At 53.5% G+C, this 24,220-nt stretch overlaps 1 protein-coding gene across 1 annotated transcript; it reads left to right on the forward strand.

Moving 5' to 3' along the window:
- Positions 1-6,687: 6,687 nt before the first annotated feature.
- Positions 6,688-7,422, forward strand: LOC128942823 (olfactory receptor 14J1-like; the record flags this gene model as incomplete). Its single annotated transcript, XM_054285473.1, has 1 exon — positions 6,688-7,422. A coding segment is annotated over one exon (735 nt), but the record flags the coding sequence as incomplete, so codon positions are not given.
- Positions 7,423-24,220: the final 16,798 nt, after the last annotated feature.

The raw sequence follows: 24,220 nt of genomic DNA on the forward strand, positions 1-24,220 counted from the left end.
GGCCAGCCAGGACTAGGGAGCCCAAGTTTCTGGTGGGACTCGCAGCCATGTTTTCTGTTTTGTCTGCAGAAGGCAGCTGAAGGAGCCGGCTCAAAAGGTCGAGGAGGAGGCAAAAGCCTTAGAGGAGGAAGACAGGGGGAAAGAGGAAGAGAGGCAGAAGAAGGAAAAGAAGAGTGTCTCTGTTGGGAAGCAAGCTCCAAAACCAGCGAAGGGGAAAACCAAGACCCGGGAGAAGAAAGAAGCCCATGCGAAAGCATCAGAGAGGAAGGAAAGCAGAATCCCAGAGAAGAAGGAAAGCAAAATCCCAGAGAAGAAGGAAAGCAAAATCCCAGAAAAGAAGGAAACCAAATTCCCAGAGAGGAAGGAAACCAAAATCCCAGAGAAGGAAACCAGAGCGCCAGAAAAGAAGGAAACCAAAGCCCTAAAGAAGAAGGAACCCAAAGCTCCAGAGAAGAGCGAAACCAAAGCCCTAAGAAGTGCGAAAGCAAAGCCCTAAAGAAGGGGGGAACTGCAATCCCAGAAGACCCAGCTGAGCTGGAGAACTCTTTACTCTTTATTCACAAAATTCGTTTTACACAGTTTGACAGACCTCGTGTGCAACATTAGTTAGTTCATAGATTTCCTAGCAGTTCTTCTGTTATTGGTTAATAAATTAGATTTTACTTGTGCATCAAATCTCTCTATTGTATTGTTTACCTGTTCTCTTCACCAAGTCTCATGGGACTAATCCCTTGTTGTTGCAGGTGCATTTTTGCAGTTTTTCACCCTCAGAATAGATTGTTCACAAAGTCTCATTCTCCAAATAGCTTCACATGGGAACTTGTAACTGCTTAGCTGCACTCAGAAGAGATGACAGGCCAGCTATTAATATGGCAGAAGAAGGCCTGATTTCAAAAGGCCTTTCTTTTATCATTATTCTACTGGTCTATGACATCTCCCCCTTTTCGTTCATTTAAAAAAGGCTCCTATGTTCTGATGTTGAAACAGCTCACTCTTGTGAGGGTATTATCTCATCACAGTTGTCCCTGGTTATCTATTAGATATGGGATAAGATAGATAAATGACCAATTATAATCAACAAAACTTACCAAATTCTATCAAGTCATTGACACAGGGTTTTGCAGCATGAGAAAACAAAAGAAAAATGTCCAGTATCTCTTAGGGAAATGAAAAGATATGACCATTGTTTCCAATTAGTTGAGAAGGATGAGAAAGTCTGTGAGCTGGAAATGCTGATCTTTGACATCACTGAATGTCCTCCTGGGCACTGGAACAGGGAATAACTGCAGAAGGTTCGTAGGAGCACTGTACCATGAGGATGCCATGAGGCTTTTGTTGGCAAATTGCCTCTGTCAGTTTCCAGCCACAGCCATGTCTTGGCAGTGCTCCTTCTGCTCCTGCTCTGGCCACAAAGGCTGCAAGGTGATGAGGTTATTTCTCCTTTCACTGGGCCTCATTTTTTCAGAACTGATCAGTGTCTGATGGAATGAACAGGTGACTGCTTTGAACTGCTGATGATAAAACACAGGCACATCTTCTCCTGAAGTTAATGAATTAATTAGACTTCACTTTGATAGAGCCTATTGGGATTTAGATGTGATGATCTTTTTTCCAAATTTCTCATGTAAATATTGCATTATTCAAAATGATTAGTTGTCCAAATTTCTCATGTACATATTGCATTACTTGAATGTTCATAAGGCGTTCATTCCTCTTCTTTTTTGTTTTTTAAGAATGAGATGCATGTCTTTTTTTATAAGTATGATGAAACATCATAGCAAAATAATACATGCAGTGAACAAGAAACTTACAGCAATTAGGAATAATTTGGATCCAACAATCAGGAATATTTCAAATAGCAGAAAAAGCTAACAACATAGGTTTCTTTCACCCACCAGAACCAAAAGAAAGTTTTCTTGGCAGTTCTCTGCTTTTAACCCCCTGTGTTCTCAGAGGCGTATCCATGTCATCAGTGGCCACACCACGTGCCAATATTCAAATCTGGGCACCTATTGGTTTAACTACAGCATCCCAAAAAACTCACTTGCTTTTCAAACCAGGACAGAGGGTCTCTTTCCCTTCTGGCTGGCAAAGAGGTAACAAGGCAGACCCGGCCCCCATCTCAGCCAGGCCGGGCCGGGGGTCTCCTGCCGTGGGGCCGGGCCCATTCCCAGGGACCCCGCCAGGCCCCATCGGCTGCTGGGCAGGGCAGGGGAGGCCGCGGGGCCGAGACCCGGCCGGGCCATGGCTGCAGTTGTGACCATCTGGGCTCTGCTGAGCCCTGCCCCGCCGCCAGCCCAGGCTGAGCCATGATCCACTGGGCCCCGGAGCAGCCCCGGGCCGGGCCGGCTCGGCCAAGATTCTGCCACCGTTGGGGTTCAGCCGCAAGCCCCAGGCAGGGGGAGGAGAAGCCATCGGCCCCGGCCATGCTGCTGCTGCTGAGTTCTGGCCTGGCTGCTGAGATCCTGGCCCTGCCCCAGCGCGGCCCATCCTGACACAGCCCCAGCGCAGCTGCTGCAGAAACCTCCATCATAAAACAGCTCCGGCCACAAGCACCGAGCCCGGCTGGGGTCACAGAACCATCTGCAGGCCCCGGGTGAGATATGAACTCTTTCAGTGCTTCCATCCTCCCTCGAGGGAGAGAAAAGAACAAAGTGCAGATACATACATGAGCAGCACAAAGACATGGAGGTCAGTGAAGTGGAAGCTGAGTCCCAGATAGGAGGGATGAGGAGATGTCTTGATCTTGGAGCTGAAATCCTCTTGTAAAGCAATGGAGAAGGATGTAATTGATACATCAGACTCTCTTTTTCCCTATAAGGCATTGAAAAGCATGGGAAGATGACTTGTTCAGCAAAAACCTCCATGCTAAAGTAAGCAAACCTTGAAGTAGCTATGATCCCATGAGAAATTTGAACAGAGAAAGAGAGACGAGTGATGAGACCCTGTACCTCATGAAGAGAAGAAGACCTCTGTTTGTAGATATGAAGATGATTTCAGAAATAGATGAAGAGAACCTTTGTTCCTAAGCAGCTCATCGTTAAACTAATACCCCATAAACTAACATGCCCATAAACACAGATGTGGCAAAAGATGTGAAAAAATGGGAGGGACTTCACGATTGCAGATTTTCTGGGAGGCTGATGTTCATGGGAATTGAGAGCCACAAGAAATATGTTTTCTTTTAAAGCTTCCATAGCATGGAAGAGAGACTCCTTTCCCTACGTGAATTGAAGAAAAACTATTCTAGAGGTGGCAAAGTGACTGAAAATTTTAGGTTTTGTCTCTTTCATTGTCAGTAAGAAAGAAAAGCTTGCAGGGAGAGGAGAAGTGTTCCAAAAGTTTTTTTTGCATTCATATTACTCTTTCTTCTAGTTACTGGTAATAAACTTTTCTTTATACCCTTTTGAAGTTTTGAGGCTACTTTGCCTTTCTCCTAATCCTACCTCACAGCAGGAAATAAGTACGTATAATCTAGTGAGTGTACTGGTATATAGCCAACACTGAACCCATCACAATCATTGCTGTATTCTCCAAGAAATCTCAAATTAGTGAACAAAAACCACTACAGACAGCTTCCTGATGAGCTCCATGAGAGCAGAGGGAAATCAAGGCAGAGCCATGGTTTGTCAGGATTTGCTTGATCCTCATGCGCCTCACTGTGCATTTGGAGCTGAGCCCTTGAACCTTAGGGCCTGAGAGGAGATTGCACAAACCTTTCCAGGAGTCAAAGTCAGAAGAAAACCGCAAAGTGTCTCAAGGCATTCATGGCTCCCACTGAGGTCCATCCCCAACACAGGCTCCTCGTGGACTCCTTGGAGGACAGAATTGAAGGCCAGAATGGCACAAAAACCTCTCAGAGACTCAGCATGGAAAGGAAATTCCAAAGTACCTTAAAAACCTTGAGTATCTCAAAGTATTAATGAGCCCCACTGAGTGTCAGTACAAAGCTCCCAAGGGACTTGTTAAAGTAGATAATTGGGGTCATGATTGCACAAACCTCTCACAGAGTCTGTATCAAAACAGAAACACCAAGTACCTTAAAAGAACTGAAGTACCTTGAAGCATTAATGAGCCCCACTGAGTGTTGTTACTGACAAAGCCTCTCCAGGGACTAATTACAGCAGATAATTGGAGGCCATCATTGCACAAAGCTCTCAGAGACTCCAAGGCAAAAGCCAAACCCAAAGTCCTTTGAAAAACCTGCAGTCCCTGCAGGGAGCATTCAGGAGCCCCCAGGGCCATTGCTGAGCAAGGCTCCCCAGGGACTCCTTCCAGCAGATCCTTCAGGCCACTGGGATGTGGGCTAGGAGGGAATGCTGAGGGCAGGACAAGGGGATGACAGTGCCCAGCCTGGCTGGGGCTGTGCCAGGAGGCCCCAGGGCCTCAGGACAAGGTGTCTACTCACAGCCCTTGGTGGTACAGACCCTGCTGTGCCCCAGGGCACCAAGACTTGGCTTCTCTTTGTCCCCACCTGTCATCACTGCCTCCAGTTCTCTGCTCTGCCTGGGGTCTGGGGACACTTTTTCAGTCGTGTCCCTCAGTGGGACCCATTACAAGTCCAAGAAACTTTGGAGTTGGATTCTGACTTGGAGTTCTGGAGAGGTTTCTTCAGCTCCTTCTCAGGGACTGATGTTCAGGGCCTGAGCACAAAGCCCCAGAGGCTCATTACAGTCCTAGTCCTGTATCTGTGCTGCTGAGCTGAGCTGGGCTCCTGGTACAGATGCAGCTCCTGATAACCAAGAAGAGCTTCAAAAGCACATTTCTTCTGATGAGCAGCTCTTCTGCCAGCCCAGCAGGGCTGGGGCACTGCCTGCAGCCAGCCCAGGCTCAGCACAGAGGCACAGAGAGCTTCAATCAGTCAGGGCTGGGAAGGTGCTGAGAAGTGCCTGGGGCAGAATCACTGCAAGCCCTTGGCACAGGAACCTCTGGCTGCAGGACAATGCAGCTGCAGCTCCTGGAGCCATCTCCTGCTGCTGGACCATTCCAATGCCTATAGACTCTGTGAGTATAACTCTGGGTATTTCTGGTGCAGGGGAGGTGAAATGCTCATGAAGCTCTGATGTACTGAGGGGTTCTGATCAGTCACAGAATATTTCCAAGACAAGGATTTTGATAAAAATGAGGAAAATTCCTAAGACTGTATTCAGTTTCCTACTATTGGAGGATGACGGGGAGGGGGTATAAATATTAAAGGATGATTATGAATTTTGACAAGTACCTGAGAAATCTGAACTGTTACTTTTAGTGATCAATAGGTTCACAGGAGATTCCTAATGTACTTTCAGCCACTCCTCTGCCCATGGACAGCACCAGCATCACCTTTGCATGACCCATCAGGCTCAGTCTGAGCTGTCCTTTCTCCAAGCTGCAAACAGAACCTGCCCCATCCAGTGCCCTGCAAACAGGCAGGGTTCTGTAGGACCAAGGAGAGTGCACAGAGATTTTTTGGGGTCTGTGAGTGCTGGCACAGAGAGATCAGGCACAGGGAAACACCTGCAGCAGGGAAATCTGCGGGAAGCAGACAGAAGATCAGGGAATGAAAGAAAACAAAACCCAGCAATGCTGTGGCAGGGAGAGTTTAGAGATGCCCACAGGAGCCCCTCCAGTGCAGCCCCTCCCTCTGAACAAGCCCCCTCCCTCCTGTGCCCCAGCCCAGCCTCTGCCCTCAGGGCCGGGGCTCCAAGGCGTGCAGCCCCTCCTGTGCAGGCAGAGCTGCAGCAGAGCCGTGGGGCAGCTCTGCAGCCCCGGGCCCAGTTCCCTCCGCAGAGCACAGGGCTGGGAGCAGCTGCCCGGCCCTGGGGGCTCTGGAGGGGGCACCGCTGGCTCAGGGTGACGCTGTCCCCAGTGCCCGGCTCTGGGCAATGCTGTCAGTGCAGCCAGGGAAGGAGCTGCATCTCCCTTCATCCAATACCATCATAAGGACACTTGGAAGTGTCCCTGAGATTTCAGTCCAAGCTGGGAGCTTCAATCCAGGGCGCAAACCTGTCCTGGAGTATCTCTGAGATATAAGATTGGTGGGGAAAGGCAGCGGTGTTGTTACACTGAAAATGCTGCTGGGTTGGTGAAATGAGCAAAGAGAGCCCTTGGCCACAAATGTGGAGCTGGGCTGTGGTGGATCCATCTGCTCTCAGCAGTACCTAAGGCATTTTTGGGAATAAACATGGGAAGTTGATCACCCTCCACCTGCTAAAGTTTAAACCCCTGACAAAATCTGAACAGATCAGAATGAAAGAACACCTCCCCTTAGTCTCCACTCATCACTTTGTCTCAGAGAAATCACTCTATTCTCCCGGGGGGCAGCAAAAATGCTGAGGGCTTATGATATCCAAGAATACCAAGACAGACATGGAGGGAGCTTAAAAAGAAAACTGCAGAACACTTGAACACAAAAGGAGGTCTGTGTCACTTACAGGGGACAGCGTATGGGAAATTGCTTTGATTTTGCTTACGGGTGTCTCCTCTATCTCTACACTGTCTTTTTCTCCATGAACAGGTCCACATGCCAAGGATCAGCAAATGTCCAACAGCAGCTCCATCAGGCACTTCCTCCTGTTGGCATTGGCAGACACGCGGCAGCTGCAGCTCCTGCACTTCTGCCTCTTGCTGGGCATCTCCCTGGCTGCCCTCCTGGGCAACGGCCTCATCATCAGCGCCGTAGCCTGCGGCCACCACCTGCACACGCCCATGTTCTTCTTCCTGCTCAACCTGGCCCTCAGCGACCTGGGCTCCATCTGCACCACTGTCCCCAAAGCCATGCACAATTCCCTCTGGGACACCAGGGACATCTCCTACACAGGATGTGCTGCTCAGCTCTTTTTCTTTCTCTTCTTTATCATAGCAGAGTTTTCTCTCCTGACCATCATGTGCTACGACCGCTACATGTCCATCTGCAAACCCCTGCACTACGGGACCCTCCTGGGCAGCAGAGCTTGTGCCCACATGGCAGCAGCTGCCTGGGCCAGTGCCTTTCTAACTGCTCTCATGCACACGGCCAATACATTTTCCCTGCCCCTGTGCCATGGCAATGCCCTGGGCCAGTTCTTCTGTGAAATCCCCCAGATCCTCAAGCTCTCCTGCTCCAAACCCTACATCAGGGAACTTGGAGTTTCTGTTTTCACTGCCTCCTTAGCTTTTGGTTGTTTTGTGTTCGTTGTTTTCTCCTATGTGCAGATCTTGAGGGCTGTGCTGAGGATCCCCTCTGAGCAGGGACGGCACAAAGCCTTTTCCACCTGTCTCCCTCACCTGGTTGTGGTCTCCCTGTTTATCAGCACTGGTATATTTTCCTATCTAAAGCCCCCCTCAATGTCCTCTCCATCCCTGGATCTGACCCTGTCAGTTCTGTACTCGGTAGTGACTCCAGCCCTGAACCCCCTCATCTACAGCCTGAGGAACCAGGAGCTCAAGGCTGCCGTGTGGAGACTGATGGCTGGATGCATTCAGAAAGACTAAATTAGATGACAGTTTTTGCAAATCACTTGTAATAAAAGTCATCTTAGATAGCTCTTGTTGGTTTTCTTGCTGGTGGTTTTTTTTCCCTTGATTGTAGTTTTTCCATATTTTCCAAAAGAAAAGCCACAGTTCATTCCATTTCACATTGTGTGTATCTCAAGAGTTCCTGTGGCCACAGACTGTGTCAAGGAGGGGCTGCAGTCTTGGTGGCTTTAAAGGAACTAAAGGATCTCCCAGCCAAGTTTTCTGCAGAGATACCCTTTTGTTGCCTTCTCTGGAGCTGCAGCACCAATGTCTGTGTGCAGAGCTGGGGGCAGATCAGTGCTGGCCCAGCAGCTGGGCCCAGCAGCAGCAGCACTTGGTGTTGTCAGTGCTGCTGCCATGGCCCTGCCCCGCTGCCCTGGTGGCCCTGGTGTTGCTGCAGGGCCTGAGTGCTCTCGGGGCCGGGCACAGCCCTGGGGGTGGCAGTGCCGGGGCTGCAGCACGGACAGGCCATGGGCACTGCTGGGGCGGCGCTGACGCCTCAGCCCAGGGCCTGGGGGCTCCAGGCTCCTTGCACAGGCTCTCTCAAGAACACGCCCAGGCCAATGCTCAGCACAGAAACCCCCGTGAGCAGCCTCAGGCTGGCCGTGGGCAGGCTGGGGGCAAACAGCATGGCTGGGGCTCTGCAAGGGCCCTGGGGCAGACGGGAAGGAGCAGCAGAGCAGGGGCTGATCCATCCCCAGTGCACTGCACAGCCCAGGGCAGCGTCCCAGAGCATCCTCATGCAGCTGCCAACAACATCCCCCCTCTGCAGCCCTGGCCTCTCCCTCAGCTCACACAGGTGCCCCATCCTTGCAGGCACAGACACGGCAGCACTGGCTCAGCAGCCCCTGTTTGCATTGCACACAGCAGCGGGAGCACCCCCATGCTGTTGCTGTGGGGACATGAACCTGAGGGAGCACAAATGCCATCAGCCCCATGGGCCAGCAAGGGCTGCGGGACACCGGGGAAACCACTCAGCTTTGTCCTGGCCTCTGCAGTCAGCCAGAAAGTTTGTTCCCATCCGCTGAGAGTTCCCTGTCCCAGTGCAGACGCTGTTGCTCAGAGCCAGGGCTGCCTAGCAGCCACCCCCAAAATGCCTTCAGCATTTCCTTGACTTCACCTTTGCTTTTTTCACTCTTCCTGCTGCAAGTTTCTTCCTATTGCCCAGCCCTGTCCCCTCCCCTGCAAACAGCCCATCCCTGTTTGCCCTTTCCTGTCTGGCCCCACTCCCCATTGCAGTTCCTGACTTGTCCCCATGGGAACGTCCCTTGGGCAGCAGGATCATCCTACAAGTGCTGCAGGAATTGTCTGCAGGCTCCTGCAGTGCCTGGTGCTGCTCCCTTGCCTGAGGCACCCCAGGCCAGGGGGGCACATCTGGGCTGCTGTGTCTGGCTCTGGGGCTCCCTGTTCTGGGCAGTGAGGAGGAGCTGCAGAGGCTCTGCAGGACTGACAGGATGGGCTTTGGGGCTGGCAGGAGAAGCTGAGGGACCTGGGCTGCTGGAGCTTCTGAAGAGGAGGCCCAGGGCTCCTCCTGCAACTGCTCCAAGGGTGGCTTCAGAGAATCCCAGAATCAGCAAGGGTGGAAAAGACCTTGGAGATCATCAAGTCCACCCTGTGCCCTGACACTGCCCTGTCTCCCTTGATCCTCCTCTTCTGCAGGATAAACAACCTCAGCTCCCTCAGCAACTCCTCAAAGCTCTTGTGCTCCAGACCCATCCTCAGCCTTGTTGTCCTTCTCTGGACACGCTCCAGCCCCTCTATGTCCTTCTTAATTGGGGGCTCCAGAACTGAACACAGCACTCAAGGTGCTGCCCAAGCATTGCTGAGCACAGGGGAAGAATCCCTGCCCTGCTCCTGCTGGCCACACCATTCCTGAGCCAGGCCAGGAGCCATTGGCCTTCTTGCCCACCTGGGCACACTGCTGGCTCATGCCCAGCCTGCTGTCCATCACCCCTGCAGGTCCCTTTCTGCCTGGCTGCTGTCCAGCCCCTCTGGCACCTTGTGGAAGGGAAGGGAAGGGAAGGGAAGGGAAGGGAAGGGTCCAGATCCAATCCTTCCTGAAATGTGGGGTTTGCTGGAACTGCCAGTGCCTTGACCTGAAAATTTCCCTATTCTGGCACAGCTCAAGTGCAGCAATTTGCTGGCACAGAAATCCAAAACCCGGCAACTTCCTGCTACTGGGTCTGGCACCTCCCATATCTTGTGTTTGCTGCCCCAGTACCCAGATTTGGAAATTTCCTGGTGCCCGCACAGCCCAAGTCCAGTGATTTGCTGGCACAGAAATCTAAAGTTTGGAAATTTCAAGGTTCTGACTCCAGCACCATCCAGATCTAGTGTTTGCCTAGACTGCCAGTGCACAGATTTGGAAATTTCCCGATGCCTTCACAGCCCAGGTCCAGCAATTTGGTTTTAGCTAGCTTAGGAAGAGAAGTTCCTCGGACTGTGACTTTTCTTTTTCTTGGAACTGTTTAAACCTGCTCTGGGCTGAAAACCCAGACAAACACCTGCAGCTCACACCTGTGGCCCCCCGAGCTCTGGGACGCTGCATTCCAGCACCAGAGGGACTTAGAAGAGACCAAGTGAGCCAACTACAACCCACAACAAGGACTTTCTGAATTTTCCATCTCTTCAGCACTGTCCGAGGTTTTATTTAATATTATTCATTTTTCATGCTTGTGAATACTTTACTTGTTTAATAAACTGGGGTTTTTTTCACTTTTCTCCAGGGAAGTCTTTTCCTGAACTAGTAGGGGTAGGGGCTGCTTGAACTTTCTTTCTAGATGGATTCCTTTTGGAGATTTCCTCCCAAAATTTGCCCTAAGCCAGCACAAACAGTCACAATGAAAACTTCACAAGTGGCATAATTTCCTGGTGGCAAATCTTGTGACAGAAGCTTGACCTTGTTCTCCATGAGAAATTCTTGGGAAGAGCAGACAGGAGAAGATTCCTGGAAAACTGAAACAGCTTTCCAAAAGTGAAATGAAAATGGAAGAAACAATCCAAGATGTTTTCCTCTATTTATTTCTATGCTCCCCTTTTCCATGCTGCATCCCAGTAATTCCAGATGTACCTCACCTCTAAGATCAGTGACTTAGGGATTTTTAGGCGTTCTAAAATACCATGAGCCACACACAGTTTTCCTTCTCCTGTTTTTACTGGAAAGCAACACTGGACATGTAAGTGCAGTGCTGGGCTCAGGTAGGAATCCTACCCCAAGGGAAGGTGGCCCGACAGTGTTTGACCCTCAGCAAGGACAATGCACAGCAGCAAGCGAGGGGATCGCTGTGCCAGTGCGCAGGAGTCAGGGCTCTGCATCTGGGCTCAGCGCTGGAAGGTTCCCGTGTTTAGGCAGACGGAGGGGCTGTCCCCGGGGCGCGCGGGGCTCGAACGTGGGGCTCGTGGGGCGAGCGGGGAACGGACACGGGGACGAACGGCCCCGGTGCCTCAGTTGCAGCGGCGGCAGCGGCGGCAGCAGCGGCAGCAGCAGCAACAGCGTCGGCAGCAAAAAGAGCACAGACCCTAAACACTGCTTCTCATTCTCATTCTCATTCTCATTCTCATTCTCATTCGCATTCTCATTCTCACTCTCATTCTCATTGTTCTCTCTCTCTCCCGCTGTCGGGCGCCCTTCTCTCGGGGTCCCTTGCCCGGCGTCCCTCTCCTCTCCCCGCCTCCCTCTCCCCTGCCGGGCTGGGCCATGCCCCCGGCCCGCCCCCGGCCCCGGGCGGGGCTGTCCCGTGCCCGGCCCCGGCCGTCCCGCCGCGGTCTCGCCTCCGCCTGGCTCTGGCCGTACTGGCGGTGGCGCTGCTGGGCGGGCATCAGTGCCTGGTGCGGGGGCGGCATCGCCGCCCTTCGGCTCCGCCTGGCCCGAGCCCGGCCCCGGACCCGACGCAGGGTCCAGTCCCGACCCCGGCCCCGGCTCCTCCCGGGGCCCGCGGAGGACACAGGCGGCGCGGCCGCTCCCGCCGCCTCCGCTGCGGCTTCCCCGGCCCGAGCTCCGCCTCTCGGCAGCGCGGCCGCCAGCCCCGAGCCTCCCGTGCCGCGTTCCCGGGAGCGAACGCCTGGGCATGGCCGGCCCGGGGCGGGTGAGGGGCGCTCGGGGGCCGTTGCTGGCCCCGGGCCGAGCGCTGACCGCCGCGTCCCGCCCGCAGGGCAGACTCAGCAGGGCCTGCAGGAGCGGTACCGGCTGGGTTCGCTGCTGGGGCGCGGCGGCTTCGGCAGCGTCTTCGCGGCCACGCGGCTCTCGGACGGCGCCCCGGTGAGCGGCGGACGAGGGGAGGGGGCGGAGGAGGAGGAGGAGGAGGGCAGAGAATGGGGCTGGGCAGGGAAGGCGGTGAGCTGAGCCCTCTGCTCCCCTTGACTTGCAGGTGGCCATCAAAAGGGTGCCACGGAACCGCGTCCTGCACTGGGGCAAGCTGGTGAGTGAGCAGGGCCAGCGGCAGCAGCCGGACCGTGCCGGGCGGGACTGAGCCGAGGCCCGGCACGGTGGGAGCCGCCAGGGCGCCCCGAGGGAGAGCGGGCGTGGGGCCAGCGCAGGGTGCAGAGCATCCCGGGCTGGCTGAGGGCTTCACGAGCCCCGGCACGGCATCGGCTCCACTGACGGCATTGTGCTCCTCCCGCAGCCCGATGGCACCAGCGCACCCCTGGAGATTGTGCTGCTGGCCAAGGTGTCCACTGGCTTCCCCGGTGTGGTCCAGATGCTGGAGTGGCTTGAGCTCCCCAAGGACATCTTGATGGTGCTGGAGCGGCCAGAGCGGTGTCAGGACCTGCATCATTTCATTCGGGCACGGCGGTTCCTGCCCGAGGAGGAGGCGCGGGAGCTGTTCCGCCAGGTGCTGGAGGCCGTGCGGCACTGCACCAGCTGCGGGGTCCTGCACCGTGACATCAAACCAGGGAACATCCTGGTTGATCTGGCCACCGGGCAGGCCAAATTGATTGACTTTGGCTGTGGCACCTACCTGCAGGACACAGCCTACACGCACTTTGCAGGTGAGCCCACGCAGGGCTCCTGGGCCCAGCATCTCATGACCCAACATCTCCCAGCCCAAGCTGACTGTGGCAGCAGGGATTCTCTCTTTTGCGGCCCTTCATGTCACTGAGTCTTCAGCGAGTTTCTTTTGAAACTCAGGGCTGAGTGGGTAGCCATCTTCCAGCCCTGCTGGCAGCCTTTGCCCCCCACTCTGCCCAGAACTGGTGCTGGGGCAGCCAGCCCAACAAAAATACCCGTGGGTGGGGGTAGCAGAGAGGGAGAACCAGAACCTGTGCCCAGCCGGTTTGGTGTGCAGGTGAGAAAGGGCTTGGACTGCTCCACTCACCTGGTCTGTTGGGGTTCATAATGGTTTTTGGGGCAATGCAGGCCGGGAGGATGAGAGCATGGTTTTTCCCAGCACTGGGTGGGTTCTTCCTTGTTATGGTCAGGCCTTGCCAGGGCTTCCACTGCCCTCTTGAAACACCAGTGGCTTCTTTTCCAACCCCAAGTCTGTACACAAGTCCCAGGTGCTGGTGAGAGGGCAATGCTCACCCTGTGTGCCACTGGGGCAGCCCCCACATGCCTAGGGATGCTGGGGCCAGGCTCTGGGAACAGCCTCATCCCCCTGATGAACTCCATCTCTATTCCATAGGAACACGGTCATACAGCCCCCCAGAATGGACCCACTTTGGCTGGTACTATGGCAAGCCAGCTACCATCTGGTCCCTGGGCATCCTGCTGCACCAGATGGTCTGTGGGGAGCACCCTTTCAGGAGGTGCCAGAACATCAGCTGGGACCATCAGCTCTCGCTGCCAGAACGGCTCTCTCAAGGTGGATCCTCATCTCTGGGCACGGGGGGAATCCCAGTGCTGGGAGACAGCAGCAGGCTCGTGGGCATCCTGCACTGGCAGCTGCTGAGGAGGTGGCAAATGTCCTGCTCTCCTCCAAAACAGGGAATGGATGGGAAAGTTTAGGCCCAGCTTTGAGCACATCCAGCATGGCCTGTGCATGGGAATGGTGGGGCAAAGCCAATAGGAGCCTTCTCCAACTAAGTGGTGGTTTCTGGTTTCTCTGCCCAGAGTGCCAAGATCTGATCAGGCGGTGTTTATCCATGCTGGACTTGGAAAGGCCCTCATTAGAAGAGCTGTTCTGTCATCCTTGGATGCAGGATATTCATCTTCCCTAGAAGAAGGGAGAGAGCCACAGGCATACTTTGATCCAGGGCCCTGGTAAGTTCCAGCTCCACACATGCCTTGGCAATGAGAAGCAAAGGAACCCAGCCCTTTTTGTGTTGCCAGTGTCACTGCACCGGGGTCATGGGATGGGAACACGCAGCCCTTGTGCTGGAGCTGAGCTGCTCTGCCCAGCACTGGTGGCCGCCATCCAAGCTGGTTTTGCTTGTCCTGGTTCCCTGACAGCTGGGGCCCTGGGCAGAGCCCTGAGAGCCTGGTCTGCCCCCAGGGAAGGAGAAGGAGCCCCTGGAGAAGCTGTACCGGGTGGGGATGCTGCTGCTGGAGAGAGTGAGGAGGACACCAAGGATGACAAGCTCTTCCTCAGCCTGGCCAGCTGAAGATGATGGACTTTGATTCTGGCACCTTCTTCAAAGCCAGGCTCCACAGTGAATTTGCAGATGAGTCCACATGCAGGGGGATGCTCTCAGATTTGGGCATTGCCCAGCCTGGCTGGGAACCAAAGGTTCCCCCTTTGCTGGGGCAGATGCAACTCATTCTTCAGTGGCTGCCCAGCTGCTTTTGGCAGGGCTGGGGCATGGGCTGGGGTGGGTATGAAATGGGAGTGGGCTCCTGGCCCTCCCAAAAGCCCCCAGAACCCACCGTGCCCCGGGCTGGGGCTGGGGCTGGGGCAGCCAGGCCAACACAAACAAACCCCTATGGTGGGAGCAGAGGTGGGACTCCAGAACCTGAGCACAGCTGCTTTGCTGTGCAGGCAAGGAAGGGCTTGGGCTGCTTCACTGCCCTTGTTTGCTTTGGGGTCACTGTGATTTTTGGCGGCAGTGCAGGGGGGAAGAGAGAAAGTGTGGGTTTCCCACAGCCATGGCTGGGTTTTTCCCTGGCATGTGGGGGTTGGGCCTTCCTCAAGGCCCTGACACAGATAAGAGTTTTTACCGTTTTTCTTGTTTTCCCTTTTTGCATCTAATATCTTTTCAAGAATGTGTTGTTTATTTTTCCAGAGGAAGCATTCAAGGTGGTCCAGTGTAGATGGGGAAGTGCTTGGGAGCAGCTGTGGTGTGGATGGGCCATGCCCTTGGAGAAGGCTGAGGCCGTGGTTTGGGAGCAGCTTTTCTTGCAGCCGTGGTTGGCGTGAGGTGGGTCCCTGTGTGCTTGGCAGGGTGGGATCAGAGCTTTTGGGAGCTGGCAGCGAGCACAGGAGCATCCTGCTCTGGGCAGCTGCTGAGGGCTGGATGTGCCGTGGCTGGCTGCAGGCTGGGCACATGTGCTGCCCTCCTGCTCTGCTGCCAAAGGCAGCAGGGATGGGCAGCTCTGGGCACAGCTCTGGGCACAGCCAGCATGGCCTGGGCACCGCAGGCCTTGGCACACGGGGACAGGAGCCCTCAGCTGACGGGTGGTTTCTGCTTTCTCTCTTTGCAGCCGGGCTCTGCGGGTGCTGAGGCTGCTCTGGGCTCTGCCAGGGCTCTGCTGGGCTCAGCCCTGGGTCCAGCTGGGCTGGCTCTGCCCTCACATTGCTCTGACAGCTCTGCATCAGACGAGCCCGTTGCGAGCACAGTGCCTGAGCTTTCTGCTTTGGCGGGTGAGTGAGACTCTGCTGCAGGCCCAGAGATTGCAGCTGGGGACACACATCCAACTGGCAAGGACCCAAACTCTCCACAGTCCCAGCTGAACGCCTGGATCTGCACAGGGTGTTTTGTCTGTCCCATTCTTCCTTCTTGATTGGCTGGAATTGTGCAATTGCACTTTCTTCCTCCTCTAGAAGTGCCACAAGTGGGCCAAAGCTGGCAAGTGGGCCGTGCTCCTGAGGCAGTGGAGTCTGGAGCTGGTGGATGGAGAATTGCCCTTCTGCACTTCCAAACCAGAGCAAAAAGCCGTAAGTGGGACTTTGTGTCTCTAAGAAATCCCTGACAGTTTCAAAGGGAATGTGCAGCTCATTCCCAGGCTGAGAAGGAAGGTCATCTTCTGAAGGATTTGGGGTTTGACAGAGTTTCCATTCCCAGTCCTGCTTGGAGCTGGAAGGGCACAAAGCAATTTCTTCTTGCTTCGAGCACAATTTAAAATACAAATTTCGAATGTTTGGAAACAAAGCCCAAAATCTTTTAAAAGGCTGCTGAGGTCAGTAAAATGGATGCATGCCATCAGCACATTTACAATGTAAATACCTGAGTTCTCTTTTTAAAAAGATCATTTACCTCTTAATGCAAAGAATTTAACTTTGCCTTTATGTTTTGTTTTTTCACTAACACCTGGATTTTATTCCTATCTTTTACAATTTACCTATTTTTTTTCCTTTTTCCTTTTTTTTCCTTTAAATAGAAAACATGTCCTATCAAAGGAATGTCCTTTGCTCCTGATTCCCGTGTGGAGCAGCTCCCTTCCTGCTGGCTGAGCTGGTCAGGCAGAGCCCGGCAGCTCCTGGCCCTGCAGGGCTGAGGCTTTTCCCCGTTGCTGGGCACAGACTGATGGAGCAGCACTTCTGAACACGGGCACACAGAGGGAGCAGCAGCAGCTGCCTTTGGCCACCTGAGGCTCCAAGGCCCAAACTCTGAGCAGCCAGGGCTGGAAGAGACTGGCAGGATCTGATCCCTGGGCCAGGGCTGCACAAATGACCCCACAGCAGCAGCAGCAGCAGCAGCAGCAGCAGCAGCAGCAGCAGATGGAGCTGACTTTGAGCACAGCCCCTGCCCCTCTTCCCTCCCATGTGCAGCGGTGTCACAGCAGCCTGAGGCACCTGGGAGCCCCCAGTGCCAGCAGGGACTGGAGATGGCAGCCCTGGGCTCCTGGAGGCTTTGCAGGGAACGGAGCTGGGCACTCCCTGTCCATGGGGAGCTTCCAGATGGAAAAGGCTGCTGTGCCCAGGCAGCTCCAAGGGCACAGAAAGGAGGCTCTGGAGCACTGGATCTGTGCCAGTGCCACAGTCCTTGGCAGCAGCCAGCGAGCACTGGGGAAACAGAGGGCACAGCAAGAGGGACAGAACCAGGCAAGGGCAGAGACTGGAGAGAGCCAGGCCTCGGAGCAGGAACAGCTGCTCCATTGCACTCTTGGAGAAAGCTCTTGGCTGGTTCAAAGCGCTGAAAGGCGTGTAGGGCAGAGAGGAGGCCACAGCAAACAATGCTCCTGTTTGCACAGCCTCCCCTCTCCATGTCCCAGAAGGAATTGCATGGACTGTGTTCTTCTCTCTGATTTGTCTTGTTCAGCATGAGCAGCTCAGCACCAGGAGCTGAAGGAGCTGAAGCCTCAGGCCACAGGAGCTGGGCAAGAGGGAACTTTTGGAGCCAAGTAATGCTGCTAAAATAGCCCCAGCTCAATGCAATGGATAGAATCATGGAATCACAGAATCCTTTTTGTTGGAAAAGCCCTCTGAGCTCACCCAGTGCAGCCGCTCACCGGGCAGTGCCAAGCCCAGCACTAAACCACGTCCCTGTAGTGCCAAGGCCTGGACACCAGCCCTGAGTGAGGCCTGGACAGCAGGCCCTGAGCCAAAGGTGGCCTCTGGATGAACCTTCCAACCAAACGTTATCTTTGTATCTGCTCCCTAATGAAATGTGCATGATCATTAGCACTGAGATAGATGTAGCCACTCATTAGTGAAACATGTATTGACCTTTGTGTATTTAGAAGCCAGACAAGGCCATGAAATCTGACATCTGGCCTTGTTTGGGGCTGAAGGATCAATGTCACCTCCCTTGGTTCCTCCTCGAGCTCTGGCCAGGCTTTGGGAGGGACCCAAGAGGAGGATGAAAGCAGATGTTGCCACACTAGCAGTGCTGTCAGTTTGTTCATTCAGCACTGTCAGAGCTGGGCCCTCTCCCAGCGGGGTTGGAGCCTCACCTGGGGCTGGAGACACCTGCAGGAATTCCCAGTGCCCCGGAGTGGCTCTGCAGCCCTTGGCTGTGACAGCTTGCCCAGCTGCTGTGTGGGTCTGGGGGATGGTAAAGGCTGAGGGTAAATGCTGCTGGATCTTTCTTAATCACTGCAGGCAATCTTTGGTGAGGATGGTTGGGTGCATTGCTGAGCTGCTCCTTTTGTGATTCTTTGCTGCTCTGAACTGCAGGGAATGACACTGATTCCTTCAATTGGAGTCTGTGTCTTTGGTGCTGACCCTGCCCACTGGTAAAACAAAACTGGCACAGTCTGGCCAGATGACAACAAAATGTTACTTGTTCAATATTAATGTGAGGAATCAGTCCCATCAGAAATTCCCAGCTGGGAAGCCCTTCCCTGGAGTTCTCTGGCTCTGGAGTGGGCTGAGGTCAGAGCCCTGTGGGAGCAGTGGGGCAGTCGGGTAAAAGAGGTTGAACCCCTGGATGTCTTCAAATGCATCCAAAAATTGCACATGAAAAAGAAAAAGACCATGTGGATTTGGGCAGACGAGGGTGAATTTGTTGAGAGTACATAGGAAACAGCACCTTCAGAAGGAACAATGATTGTTGGAATGCTCCCACATGGAGCAACAGAAGAAGGTTTTAATCTTATGCTCAGATGGACTTGAGCAAGTGAAATATCAATATAATAAATAACTATATACAGATTTATAGTATGATAAGACCTTAATATATGTTTATATATTTATATATATGGCTATATCTACATATCTATATCTATATTTCTATATCAATATGTACATATAAAACAATAATAATGTGAAATAGTTCTGACAATGCTAATTTGGTAGCTTTGGCTGCTCAGGGATGTAACACTAAATACCCTACAGAAGAGGACTGGCCATGACCTTAAAGTCAGTGGTCAACTTTGTGAGATTGTATACAATGGAAAAAGGAGGAAGGGAGGAAATTGGTGATTTTTACAGGGTTTGCTGATACTGTGATGCAGAGTGCTTTGTCTGTTGCTGTGAAAAATACTGTGATTTTGCCTGCAGGGTTTTTCATGTACCAGACTATCCACAAGCTGCCGGATTGGTTGCATGGGTGAAGGGGTTGTTAAAAGAGCAGTTGAAAAAATGAGGAGATGGGAACCACGGAGAACCCATCTGCCAGATGTGCTCCATGCCCTTCACAATGGCCCATGGGGGAAATGGAAACCCCCTGGCTGTGCACGGCTGCCCCCAATTTGCAAATCCAACCATTGGCAGTGAGACTTGGGCTGCCTGGGAAATTGTTCTGGCTGTGATGGCCCCTGGCAGGGCCAGCCCAGAGGCTGCAGGGCTGGGCCTTCATGCATTGGAATTCATTAGGATAAATTCAAAGCAAATGAGAGCTATCAGTACTGAAACAGGAATTCAGATTCCTCCAGGACACTTTGCTTTGGTAACTGCTCCCTTGGAGCTTGGCCTTGCAAAGTGTTCCTGTCATGGCAGGAGGAATTGATGCAGAATATCCAGGAGAAATTACAGTAATTGTGTTAAAGAATAGTGACCAGGATTGGATTATTCAACCCCATGACAGGGTAGCACGATTATCGATATTGCAGTTTTAAGAACAATTGTGAAAAAAGGAGATCCAGCTCCAGTCACCACCATTTGTGGAGATAAAGGGTTTGGATCCAGCAGCCCTAATAATGGAGCCAGAGTGTTGGTCCAGAGGCCAAATGGCCCTCCCGAGGCAGCTGAAGGAGCAGCTCCTAGGAAAGACAACTCTGAGTCCTGAACCCTGGGCAGGAACAATGGGAATGTGTCCCTGCAGCCAAGGATTGTGTGTGAGAACAAGTAGATCTGCCAGGATATTGTTTTACACATCCTGCCAAACCAGATCTCCCTGTTTGCCCCAAGGGACCCTTTGGGAAATGCTCTGATCCATGGGGCTCCCTGTGAAGGCTGCTGTGACACTGAGGGACTTGCACAGGAATTCCATCCAGGAGGCTGGATGCCCCTCAGGCACTGGGACCCAGCCCCTTCCAGCCAGAGGGGAAAGGGCCCCCCAAGCCTTGTTAGACACAGACAGCATGGTAAAGCTGAACAGCAAAGGGCCTGGGGGCATTATTCTGGAATTAAAAAGGTGCCAGCTCCATGGACAACAGAATTCTTGTTCCTAACTCGAATGAGATTGAGAAAAAAGAATGAAGAATGGTTTCACTAAAGTACTACTGATGTCTGTAAGGTGTACCTTGATAGTCAGCCAGAATCTTTGTCTGCCACAAACACCTCTAGTGTTTCACCAAGAGGTCAGTCATCAAAATGTAATGATGGCTTATGATGGATTGCTGAGCTTCTTTTGTAATTCTTTGCTAATGATGATGTGCTTTGTTGAGCTTATCCTTTTGTAAATCTTTGCATCTGTGGATGATATAAATGACACAATTCCTTCAGTTGGTGTCTGTGTCTTTGGTCGTGACCCTGCCCACTGGTGAAACAGGGCTCCCTCTTGCCTGTGTTCCCTGGGAAGGCAAAAGCCCTCACTCCCAAATTCCCCCCTTCCTCCCTGTTCCCCCCTTCATACCCTGAGCATGATGTGCTCTGGTCTGGGTACCCCGGGGTCAGTTGGGCTCCCCTGTCCTGGCTGTGTCCCCTGCCCAGCTCCCCCACAGCCCCAGCCCCTCCCCAGCGTGGCTGACGAGGGGCAGGACAGGCCTTGGCTGTGCTGCAGCTCAGCAAGAACAAAACCATCTCTGCGTGCTCAGCGCTGTGCTCAGCACCCGGCCCAGCAGTGTCTCAGTGCCAGGGGCTGTGCCCTCAGTCCCTGCCAGGGCTTTCCATGGCAACTGCCAGGCCAGGTGACCCAGGTGTCCCCCCAGTGCTGGTTGCCATGGAAACAGTGCCCAGCCCCGCCCCTTTCTGTCTGGCTGAGCTGGCCTTTGTCCCTGGCAGTGCGGTCGGCACAGGGCAGGTGGCCATGGCACAGCCCCCAGCAAGGGATCCCCTCTGGCTCTGGGCACTGACACCAGCCCTGAGCAAGGGGTCAGGGCAGCTTTCCATGGCCACCAACATCACAACGGCTCCAGGCATCGGCTGCTACGGCACCAAACCAAGGAACGGGTCCCCGTGGCCGTTGCCATGGCACCTGGTGGCACCAATGAGCGTCACTGCAATTGTACCTGGAACAGCCCTGGCACCGCTTTGTCCCAGGGTTGCCATGGCAGCCGAGGACAGCAACAGCTCTGCAGGCAAGTGGCCATGGAACCTGGCTTCAAAAATGGCTCCTTGGGCTGGTTTCCAAGGAAACCTGAACTGATGGGGGTTGCCATGGCACCCAAACCCAGCAGTGGGGGTCATTGCAGTGTCCATGGCAACAGTCCCTTGCAATGGCACCACTGCATGTTGGGATGATGATCCACCCTCATAGCTGGCCCAGGGCAGGTCTGGAGTCCTCCTGGTGGCAGCTTGGGCTTGGCACACACTTGAGGAGGATGTCTGTTTGCAATGGGGAAACTCAGGAGTTTTAGATTGCTTCAAAAATCAAAGAAGGAAAATCCCTCTTTGGCTGTGTGCAGCCACTTCTCCAAGCAAAGCAGGTTCCAGGTGAGTGAGGAGAGACACGATGGGCTTGGGGAATGTGGAGCAAGGTTGTCTACACTGGCTCAGAGCTCAAGGCAAAGCTTCTCTGAGCAGGCCAGGGCTCCTTAGGAGAGTCCCTGGATCAATATCAGTCACTGAATGCTGCAATCATCTCTTGTGTAATAGGAACAGCAATAAAAGACACCCTTTAAAATAGGACTACATATTTCCTGGAAGGTCTTGGAACTATTTCTCCATAACTGTCAAAGGAAAACCTCCTAATGAACTGCACTGGAGCAGAGGGAAATCAAGGCAGAGCCAGGGTTTGTCAGGACTTGCTTGATCCTCATGAGCCTCACTGTGCATTTGGAGCTGAGCCCTTGAACATCAGGGCCTGGGAGGAGATTGCACAAACCTTGCCAGGAGTCAAAGGCAGAGGAAACACCCCAAGTGTCTCCAGGCATTCATGGCTCCCACTGAGGTCCCTCTCCAACAAAGGCTCCTCATGGACTCCTTGGAGGACAAAATTGGTGGCCAGGATGGCACAAAAACCTCTCAGACAGTGTGGAAAGGAAAATCCAAAGTACCTTCAACACCTTGAGTCTCAAAGCAATAATGAGCCCCATTTCGTGTCAGTACAAAGCTCTCCAGGGACTAATTAACACAGATAATTGGGGCCATGATTTCACAAACCTCTCCCAGAGTCTGTATCCAAAGGGAAACACCAAGTACCTTAAAAGAACTGAAGTACCTTGAAGCATTAATGTGCCCCACTGAGTGGTGTTACTGAGAAAGCCTCTGCAGGGACTAATTACAACACATAATTGGAGGCCATGACTGCACAAAGCTCTCAGAGACGCCAAGGCAAAAGCAAAACCCAAAGTCCTTTGAAACACCTGCAGTCCCTGCAGGGAGCATTCAGGAGCCCCCAGGGCCATTGCTGAGCAAGGCTCCCCAGGGACTCCTTCCAGCAGATCCTTGAGGCCACTGGGATGTGGGCTAGGGGGGGATGCTGAGGGCAGGACAAGGGGCTGACAGTGCCCAGCCTGGCTGGGGCTGTGCCAGGAGGCCCCAGGGCCTCAGGACAAGGTGTCTCCTCACAGCCCTTGGTGGCACAGACCCTGCTGTGCTCCAGGGCACCAAGAACTGGCTTCTCATTGTCCGCAGCTGCCATCAGTGCCTGCAGTTCTCTGCTCTGCCTGGGGCCTGGGGACACTTTCTCAGTCATGTCCCTCAGTGGGATCTCTTCAAAGTACAAGAAACTTCAGTGTTTCAATAGAACTGAGTTCTTAAGGGTTCTGTGACATCACAGAGCTGGCCGTGACATCACAGAGCAGGGTGTGAGGCCATAGAGCAGTGTCTGCCATCATAGAGGTTGGCTCTGAGGCATCAGAGAGTGGGTTGTGACATCACCTGGTGGCTGTGTAACATCATAGAGGAGGCTGTGACATCACAGACCAGATTGTGACATCACAGGGTGACTTTGTGACATCAGTCTTCTGCGATGTCACAGCACTGCTCTATGAAATCACAGGGTGACATAGAGTTGGCTCTGTGACATCACAGGGTCAGTGTGATATCACAGGGTCAGTGTGACTTTAGAGGGGCTGAGTGACATCACAGGTGGCTGTGTGACATCACGGGGGCTGTGTGACATCACGGGGGCTGTGTGAGGTCACTGGGGAGGTCACTCTACCCCGGCCCCCCTCACAGCTCCCCCCAGAGCAGTTCAACCCTGCTCGTGCACAGCAGGGTCCCCTGTCCCCCCAGGTCCCCCCGCCCCCAGCCCCGCAGCCTCCCCCAGAGGATGTTCCACGAGATCGACCCCAGAGCTTGACATGGGGACGGGGGACTGGGCCCTGGGGGTGGCACAGGGGGACAGGGACCCCCTGGCAGCATCCCCGTGTCCCCTAGGGCCAGAGCCTGGGCCAGGGCTCCTTCACCCTGTTACGAACGAGGGCTTGAGAGCACTGAAAAGTGCTCTCCAGTAAGGGATCGGCAAAAACCAGATTGAATATTAAGGGACAGCAGCACAAAGTTCCTTGGCAAGAGTCACTTTGCTCTTGACTGGGCACTTCAGGCACACCAAGGAAACAAAGCAACAACAAAACCAAACAGAATCCAGGCAATCAAACCAGAAATGAACCTAGAACTGTCCCTCTGTGTGTGTGTGTGACACAAGGACAGCAAGGGCAAGGATAAAAGGAACATGGCCTGAAAGCTTAACAGAGCTCAAACTTAACAGGACTTTACTAATACATTAACCTTAACTGATACTTTCAACCTCACAGTTTAGCAAAAGAGCAGAGTATAACAGCATGTAACCTAACTTAAACCTATGACTACGCAATTTAACAGAGGAATAACACTTAACAATACTGAACTTAACATATAACTTATACTAAAGGTAACCGCTTAGCAAAAGAAAACCTCTCAGCAGCATTTAACTTCATTTAGGCCTTGTGATTTAACCTTCCCTACAGGCCTGACTGACTCAGCTATCCAAGGCACAACAACCCCTCAGACAGCAGCATTTCTGCCACATTTCCCCAGCACAGGCACTCGTGTGTGCACACAGACACCAAGAGTCAGTGCAAGGCACCTGTGAGCAATTCCCCTGAGGGCAGGAAATGCTCACTGTGGATCCTTTGGCACCTCCCCAGTGGGTGAAGGGTTGAGCCTGGAGGAGTGGGGGGATCGGCCCAGGCTCCATTATTGTTTGAGATCCCCGAGTGCAGCAAACGGGAGAGTTCCCAGCTGGGAGAGGCCCCACTCAGAGGGAGTCGCTGGCTCAGGAGAGCTCCAAGGGCTCCTTTTGTAGCACTGTTTGTAGGGCCCCAAGAGAGGGGCTTCAGTCCCAGCAATGGTTCATCCTGGCCACACTTGGCATCAACAGCTTTCTTTGGCAGTGTGAGAACAGGGATGTTGTGTCGCTGAGGGAACAAAAACAGCTCCCAGGGCTGCTCCTACAGGAACCAGGAGCTGGTTGGGCAGCAGCAGTGCCTGGAGCAGACAGTGTTTGTGATGAGCTGCAGAGGAGCTGAGCCCAGGGGCTGCTGGCCAAGGCCGAGGCCCAAGGAGCATTTCTCAGCTGGCAGGGCGGCCTGAGAAAGGGAGGGGGGAATGCAGCAGTACAGGGCCCATGGAACCAAGGGACAACTGTGACACTTTGGGGCCTTGTGAGACCAAGGGACCAC

Source organism: Melozone crissalis, unplaced genomic scaffold, assembly GCF_028551555.1.
Source record: "Melozone crissalis strain CALT ecotype California unplaced genomic scaffold, PUWL_Pcris_2 ptg000044l_1, whole genome shotgun sequence".
Lineage (NCBI taxonomy): Eukaryota > Metazoa > Chordata > Aves > Passeriformes > Passerellidae > Melozone > Melozone crissalis.